The sequence below is a fragment of the Lactuca sativa genome, chromosome 7 (assembly GCF_002870075.4).
Source record: "Lactuca sativa cultivar Salinas chromosome 7, Lsat_Salinas_v11, whole genome shotgun sequence".
Classification (NCBI taxonomy): domain Eukaryota; kingdom Viridiplantae; phylum Streptophyta; class Magnoliopsida; order Asterales; family Asteraceae; genus Lactuca; species Lactuca sativa.
The window spans coordinates 184,578,313-184,587,182 of record NC_056629.2 but is presented as its reverse complement, the minus strand read 5'-3'; the positions used below and the strand labels follow the sequence as shown (position 1 = coordinate 184,587,182).

Here is an 8,870-nt window from a genome sequence, read left to right as displayed (position 1 = left end):
TTGCAACTGTAGCGACAAGCAGAAAACTCTTTTTGCGGTCAGACAACTGAAGACCGGAGTTTTAAGTTGGTGGAAGTTATTGGCAGACACGATGCTACATGAAGAAGCCCTGAAAATGTCTTGGGAAATGTTCTTGGAGCAGTTAAAGTTGCAGTACTGCTTAGAGATAGATCTGATAGATCGAAACAATGAATTTCAGAACTTGAAGAAAGGGAAAATGAGCAATGACGACTATACTATTGCGTTTACCGAAAAGATGAAGTTATTTCCAAACGTAGTGCCAACTGAACTCTAAAAAATTGGGAGGTTTGCAAACGGACTGCCAGCTGACTTTGTTCAAACGGTCAAGATGGCAGCTACTCTTAAGATAGCAGTCCGAACAGCTAAAAATGTGGAAACCCAGTTAAAGGAAGGGGTTCAGGAGAGGGTAGAGGTTGGTGGGAAAAGAAAGTTTGATGGATCTTCGAGGTCCAACAATAAAAGTAAATTCTCGAAGTCTGATTCGAGAGGAAGAAGAGGCAAACCAAAATGGTGTGATAAATATAAGAAGAAACATGTTGGGAAATGTGGCGAGGAGGTCACTTGTTTTAAATATGGAAAGACAGGGCACTACGCCAACGAGTGCACATCCAACAAAAGGGTGTGCTATGGATGCCACGAAGAAGGGAACATTTTGAAGGATTGCCCAAAGAAAAAGGATGCAGCAAGGCCTAATTTCCCACCAAAGCCAAAAGTCAGAGCTTTCCAGATGACATTGGAAGTCGCAAAGGATGCAGCGGATGTCGCTTCAGGTACCTTTCTTGTAAATGGATTGCCTACCAATTTATTTTTTGATTTCGGAGCGAATTACTCCTTTATATCACATAAATTTGGCGAAAGACTAGCATTGCTTAAAGAAAAACTTGATAATTCCCTAATTTTAGAAGTTGCTAGTGGCAAATTCATACCTTTTAGCAATTATATTAAGAATATCATTATTGACTCGAACGAAAACGAATTCCACGAGGAGTTGTTACCCACTGAGTTGAATGGTTTCAGCATCATTCTAGGGATGAATTGGCTTAGTGCTAATGATGCCAAGATACTATGCAAGAAAAAGATAATGAGGGTAAACTCGCCTGGAAAAGAGTCCGTTATGGTATACGGAGACAAGCGCAGATTAAATTCCGGAATCATTTCCCTAATGAAAGCCATAAAATGTTTGTCTAAAGGATGCACCTTATACTTGGCATTCGTGATCGATGCTAAGAAGGAGAAAAAGGATATGCAAAGTATACCAGTGGTGTGTGATTTTCCAGAAGTTTTCCTCGAAAATCTTCCTGGATTGCCCCCTGATAGACAAGTGGACTTTAGAATAGACTTGTTACCAGGAACAACACCAATATAAAAAACACCATATCGATTAGCACCGACAGAGATGAAGGAGCTTATGACGCAACTTCAGGAGTTGTTGGACAATGGTTTCATTAGACCTAGTTCATCACCTTGGGGAGCTTCGATGTTATTTATAAAGAAGAAATATGGGAGCATGAGAATGTGCATAGATTACAGAGAGTTGAACAAGGCAACAATAAAGAACAAGTACCCGTTGCCAAGGATTGATGACTTGTTCGATCAACTGCAAGGTTCGAGCAACTTCTCAAAGATCGATCTTAGGTCAGGATATCATCAGCTAAAGGTGAGAGAGTGGGATATTGAGAATACTGCATTTAGAACAAGATATGGACACTATGAGTTCTTGGTTATGTCGTTTGGACTAATCAATGCTCCAACAGCATTCATGGATTTCATGAACAGGGTTTGTAAACCATTCCTCGCTAAATCCGTGATAGTGTTCATAGAAGGTATTTTGATTTATTCAAAAAGCAAGCAGGAACATGACAAGCATCTGTGAGAAGTGTTAGAAGTTCTGAAAAAAGGAGAAGCTATATGCAAAGTTCTCCAAATGTGATTTTTGGATTCAAGAAGTCCAATTTTTGGGCCATGTGGTTAACCAAGAAGGGATCATGGTTGACCCAACGAAGATTGAAGCTATAATGAAGTGGGAACAACCGAAAAGTCCCATGGAGATCCGAAGCTTTCTAGGATTAACCGGATATTACCGAAGATTTATCCAAGGCTTTTCTTCGATAGCTGCTCCATTAACAGCTTTGACCCATAAATGAACTACATATACTTGGAGTGAGAAGCATAAGGAATAAGGAAGCATTTGAGAAGTTAAAGAAGAAATTGTGTGAAGCATCGATTCTTTCTTTACCTGAAGGAGTTGAAGACTTCACAATTTATAGCGATGCATCTGGAGTTAGGTTAGGTTGTGTTCTGACCCAAAGGGATAAAGTGATAGCATATGCATCGAGACAATTGAAAGAACATGAAAAGAACTACCCCACTCATGATTTGGAGTTGGCAGCAGTAGTATTTGCCCTAAAGATATGGAGGCATTATCTTTATGGCACAAAGTGAAAACTTTTCACTGGTCATAAGAGTCTTTAGTGTCTCTTTAATCACAAGGAATTGAATATGAGACAACGACGCTGGCTAGAGTTGCTTAAGGATTAAGATTGTGAAATCCTTTACCATCCTAGTAAAGCAAATGTTGTAGCTGATGCTTTAAGCAGAAAAGTGAGCCTTGAAAAGAAAAGGCCAAGAGAATTAAGAATCAAAGTTGTCTCAACGATTGTAGAAAGTATCTAGAAAGCTCAAGAAGAATCTTTAGAGAAAAATGCCGAAAGGAAGAACGTTTGGGAAAAACGTTAGTGTTCGATATAAACAGTCAAGGACTGAAGGTATTCCAAGATAGGATTTGGGTACCTAAGACAGGAGGAATAAGAGATATTCTGATGGAGGAAGCTCACAAGACCATGTACCGATTCATTCAGGCAGCACGAAAATGTATAGGGATCTGAAACCCTACTACTGGTGGCCAACGATGAAGCTCGATGTTGCAAAGTACGTGACCGAGTGTGTGACATGTGCTAGGGTTAAGTCACAACATCAAAAATCATATAGGAGTTTAGAACCTTTATCTGTACCCCATGGGTAAATGGGAAAGACGTCACCATGGAATTTGTGACTAAATTGCGCAAAACGAAGAGCGGTCACAACATGATTTGGGTGGTCATTGATCGGTTTACTAAAAGCGCACACTTCAAAAAAGCCTATGAAAAATGGTCTATAGATAAACTTGAAAAAGCTTATGTGAAGGAAATAGTGAGGCTTCACGGTCTTCCTTTAACGATTTTATCAGATCGTGATAGTCGTTTCACGTCGAGGTTTTGGAGAAGTCTACAAGAGGAATTGGGTACGAAATTGTGTCTAAGTACAGCCTACCATCGACAAACTGATGGTCAGAGCGAACGAACGATTCAAACATTGGAGGATATGCTAAGAGCATGTACCCTAGAATTCCAAGGTAACTGGGATGAACATTTACCTCTGGTAGAATTTTCCTACAATAATAGTTTCCACTCGAGCATCAAGATGGCACCTTATCACGCTTTGTATGGACAAAGGTGTCGAACATCGTCATGTTGGCTTGAAGCTGGAGAAAAACAGTTTATAGGACCCGAGATAGTCGATCAAACTGTTGAAAAGCTGAAAGTGATTAGGGAAAGGATGTTAGCAGCTCAGGATCGTCAAAAGAGCTATGCTGACAAGAAAAGACGACTGATAACATTCAAAGTTGGAGATTCGGTTTTACTTAAAGTCTCGCCATGGAAGTGACTTATAAGATTTGGTAAAAGGGGAAAGTTGAGTCCAAGGTTTATTGGACTGTTTAAAGTTCTTCAGAGGATTGGGAACCAAGTTTACAATCTAGAACTACTAGAAGAACTAGATGGTATTCATAACACTTTCTACGTGTGTTATTTGAGGAAGTTCACTGGAGAAGTTCTCGACATAGTTCCAATTTCTGAACTAAGGTTGGATGAAAGCAAGAGGTTAATAGAAGAACCAGAGGTAATTATTGATCGTAATACTAAGAAGTTGCGACGCAAGATGGTCGATTTAGTTCTTGTGCGATTGAAACATACGAATGGGCCAAATCTCACCTGGGAAACGAAGAGTGACATGATGAGTCGTTATCTGCATTTATTTGTTGATGTATGATTCCGGGGACAAAATCATCCTAAGGGGGAGAGAATTGTAACGTCCGTGTTTCTAGGCTAGGCATTAAAGATGATGTAATAGTCTAGGCCAACCTTTGTAATTTGTTTTGAAATAATAAGATGTATTATTTGAGTATTATGTGTTTTATACTTAATTATCATGATTTAATAAGCTAAGAATAAAAATAAGTGTCGAAAATAAATAAACCCGATATCTAAGAAGGAAGTTGTAGTGGTTGAAACAAGGATTCCGGATATATAAAGAATACCGAAATCCGAGTTATAACGAAGAAATTATGATCTGTCGAGGTTTCGCAACAGAACTGGCACGACATTGTGTGACGTAAAAAGTGAATTTACGATAAAGTGTTTTTTAGCCTTAGCGATCTAAATGAAAGTTGTAGTACACGTTAAACCGAGAGCGTACATAAAAAGAATGTCCAAATCTGACTTCGTATGAGGAAATTATAATTTTCTAAGATTTGGTATAACCGTATGCATCCCGAAACTCGAATTTTAGATCGACCACTTTTTAGCCGACACAACCTAAACGAGAAACGAAGATCTCGTCGATAGTGGTTAAACGGTATAAAGACAGACGAAAACAGACATCGGATGAAGAAGTTATGAATTTTTAACGGACTTTTCATGTCCCGTCCTGTTAAAAATATAACTTTAAAAATAAAGTCAAAATTAGCCGACGGAGTCTACACGAAAGTTGTAGAGCACGGTCTCACCTACGCGTGGATATAAAGAACGTCAAAAACGGAGTTCGTATGCGAAATTTACGAATTTTTGAAGTTTGAAAAATAAACTCACGAAGGAGTACGCCCTGCGTACAAACGAGTACGCCCAACGTACTCGGACTAGTTTTGCTACGAGTTAGTAGCTTTGACACCTCCGGAGGTCGGAACCCGATCAGAGGACACATATCTTGTACACGCAGCGTACAAACGAGTACGCCCAACGTACTCGGACTAGCTTTGCTACATGTTAGTAGCCTTGACACGTCCCAAGTAATCCACTCCTATGACCAGCGTATGAAGGTGTACGCCCAGCGAAGAGCCTTGCGAGGCAGTACACCCCGCGTACCAGAAAATTACGCCTAGTGTAATGAGAAGCTTCGGTCCCTATAAATAGGATCTGAAGTCAGGCGAGTTAATGTTACAAAATTTCATTCTCTTTCACCTTCTACTCCCTTTTAGCCTATTCTAAACCCCCCAAAGCCTAGGGTACTATCCTAGCATCGTAAGCAAGCCACGGAGAGCCCGAAGATCCCGAGAAAAGAATTTTTCGAGACAAAACTCTGGCCGCGTGAAGCCCGGTTTTTGAGAAAACATCCTGGTTTTATCAAAGAAGATTGTTTTAAGGGACGAAGTGATGTCCAATCACTGTCTTATCAAGTGAGTGTGTAGTCACTTTCATCTTACACATAGATATGAAATATTTTCTATAAAATACGTGCTATGTGTATATATATTGTTTGTTTATTTGAGATGGGTGTTGAATAGATGTTTTATACAAGTTTTAAATTGTATATGTATTTTTATCTACAAATATGTTGGGTAAAACATGGGTAAATGAAATAGTTGATGTGTGATAAAATGATGAGAGATCTCGATGTTGTTGTTGTTATAGTCATCTAGCGGAGTATAGATGTCGACCACATACATTTCTAGACAGTCTAGTGGAACGCTAGTAGGCTCGCAACTTGTAGGTGTTTTTGAACTTAGTGTTCACCGGTATACTCCATCCCCCTTATGGTTGCCTTATTTGACATAAATTGTGGATGAATCCCTAAAGCAGTGTTGTCATCCCGATGAAAATCTTTAGGCTAGGTCCCTTATGATAGGTGTTTAGGGACGTAAAGTGAGTATAACGGGAACGGATAATCAAGGTTATTGTTGGTTGATGAAATTAATAAATTTATTGTTGATTGATGAAACTAATAAATTTATTTATTGTGGGTTGAAAACCCTATATGCTCACCAGGCTCCCAAACCTGACTCACTCAGCTTTCTGTGTATTAAAGGTAGTGGACCCAGAGCATAATTGGATGATAACGAGTGATTTTAGATTATAGGTCTGTGGATGTAAATAACTGGTGAAAGGCTTATAATGTACTGTTTATGCTTTTGGTCTGTATCAGAACATGACATCTCGAGATTTTGTTATATAATGAAAATACATTTATTTAAGAAATGATTTGATAAATTTTTATCATATTTTGTTTTGGGGACAAATTCCGCAACACATTTTGGAAGATTACTCTGACTTTATTTTAAAAACATAAATTAAATCGGTCTTTTCTGGCCAAAAATTTTGGGGATGTCACAATATTGCTATTTGGTGGGATGTTCCGGATAAGATTACAATATCATGAGGTGGACTGATTCTACAAGTTTGAGGGTTGGTCAAAGAAAAGTTTTTGACGCAGTGATTATTTCGGTTTTTTGGTGTCTTTGGAATTTTAGAAATAATTTTGTTTTTGGCTCGACTATTCCTAGGAAATCGGATCTCTTTGATGCTATTATGGAGAAGACATTTTTTTGGATTTCTAATAGGTCTAGTAATTCTAGGATCAGATGAACTTCTTGGTTTCATAATCTGGTTTTAACTTTTATTTTGATGTAATTTTTCTTTTTTGAAGCCTCTTGCTATTTTTTTAACAAAATCTTTCACCGTTCTAAAAAAATTTATTTTTTTAGCTTCTTGCTAGTTTTAATATTATTTCGTCGTTTGAAAAAAAAAAGTCTCAAACAACCCTAAATTTGAGGTAGATAGTTGTATTTATAGTGGATAAAAAAATTAATTTTTCATTTTTAAAATTCGACCCGTTTTCAAACCGTAAAAAAAAAAAAAAGAAGAGTGAAAAAGAAAGCTCCCAACGATTTATACATGACTTCTCTTAAATGGCCTTACCACCTTTACTAGGTATTGCCAACAACCCATGGCTGAAACTGCTCGGCTCCGTACTAAATTGATAATTATTTAGGGTCCGTGTCGTTTATTAGTCTTACTAAAAATAAAAAAAAAAATCTAAAGGAATTTATGAAAGTGGCTGCATAAACAATTTGAAAGGAAATTGAGAGATGGGTTGTCGACGGTCAAAGTTGGGTGAATTTCGCGGCACACGGAAGAAAGTATCTTATCTATTATTCGAACTCCTTTTCTATCGTGAAGCAATCATCATTTGTCATTAATGTTCTTGTTTCCTTTGCATGTTATTTTTAATATTTCCAACGATTTCTAGATTGCCCTGTTTAAAATAGCAGTATACTAAATAAAAGCTACTTTTGTTATTGTTTATTTTATTTCTTATTAGAAGCAGCTGTACTAATTTTACTTACTTTTGCTGCTTCTTGCTCGAAGGAATAGTTAAAATATGTTGTAAACGACTATATTACGGCACCGGATACTACAATGTATGTAGTCAATAGCGGCGCTATAGCGGTTAACGGAGGTAAATAAATGTTATTTTAAAATTGCAGTTTAGAATAGCAATGACGCTATTAGCGTTGCAATTTACCGCTATTCACCGCGATTATGTTCACCGCTATAACGGCGATATAACCACTATTTGAATAAATTCCAATTTTAGGCTATTTTACATATAAAAAAAATTGTATGTCATTCCATTAAACAAAATTGTTTTTACTTAGTCCAAACCAAAATTTGCGTAATTCCATTGAATAAAATTGTAATTTTTTTACTGTTATGACTTCCATTGAAACAATGTATGTGTTGTGTTGCTAATTGTGATGAAAACTTAAAGTATTACATCATGATTAACTATCAAATTACTTAATCATTTTATTTGCTAACTGTAATTGTGTTAAAATATGATAAAATTGTAAGTATTGCATATGTTTTCTTGTTGATTATGTTAAAATATGATTAATGTGACATTGGTAACCGGTCTATAAAGTATGATTAACTAATTATGATATGTGAAATATGATTAACTAAACATGATATGCGAATTATGATTTACTGATTAACTAATTAATTGGATTTGGTTGAATTTTGATGTATGATTTACTGATTAATACTCTGATTTATATAAATTCTAAATAATATAAAAAATGTTATATCATCGCTATACTGCCGCGAGAACCGTGATTTCAAATGGCGGTCGGTGACCGCTATTATATTTTTGATCGTGATAACTGTTTAGACTACAATATTACTTGGCTAGAAACTCTTTGGTTATCCGTATTAATATTAAGTTATTATTTGAATCATCTAATTTTTTACCTTTAATTTAATATTGTTTAATATTTATAGATTATTTCTTTTCAAGACATGCAAGATGTTATCTGAACGTAAGCACGTAAACAAGGTGTATAAAATTACATTAATATCTTTTTTGTGCCATGTTTACGTAGCAAATAAGCTCAAAATATTTAATTTATTTATAATTCTATATGTGATTAAACTTGTAGCATATGAGATGCGAATATTATATAACTCTGATTTAAATTGTTAAATTTTTTAGTGATCATCCGTAAAATAATGATTTATCATAAATTATAATATAATTAACCGACAAAGCCGTTACATTGATTTAATAATATTGTCATTATGCTCATGATATTTGAAATAACTAAAATATTTGTATTTTAGCTTATTGACACCAAAGCAAAATAAATGGATGTAAGGTTGAATTTTCTTTAATTTTAAAAGTCCAAAAGTGGATTTATGACACAAAACTACTTCACATTGGCATTCAAAGATTGTGAATAAATACAGATTTTGTAGATA

The 8,870-nt window shown here is 36.0% G+C and overlaps 1 protein-coding gene across 1 annotated transcript; it reads left to right on the top strand.

Annotated features, from left to right (window-relative positions):
- The first annotated feature begins 349 nt into the window (after positions 1–349).
- LOC111915046 (uncharacterized) lies at positions 350–8,429 on the top strand. Its single transcript, XM_023910751.1, has 3 exons — positions 350–791; positions 885–1,108; positions 8,394–8,429. The coding sequence occupies exons 1-3, from the start codon at positions 350–352 to the stop codon at positions 8,427–8,429; spliced, it is 702 nt and encodes a 233-aa protein (XP_023766519.1).
- Positions 8,430–8,870: the final 441 nt, after the last annotated feature.

What these genes read in the sequence shown, in the direction of transcription:
- LOC111915046 (XM_023910751.1), top strand. Translation starts at nt 350, where the DNA reads ATGGCAGCTACTCTTAAGATAGCAGTCCGAACAGCTAAAAATGTGGAA. An exon ending in TGCAGCGGATGTCGCTTCAG is followed by an intron (nt 792 to 884) that starts GTACCTTTCTTG and finishes GCGAAAGACTAG; the next exon opens with CATTGCTTAAAGAAAAACTT. An exon ending in GCAAGAAAAAGATAATGAGG is followed by an intron (nt 1,109 to 8,393) that starts GTAAACTCGCCT and finishes TAATATTTATAG; the next exon opens with ATTATTTCTTTTCAAGACAT.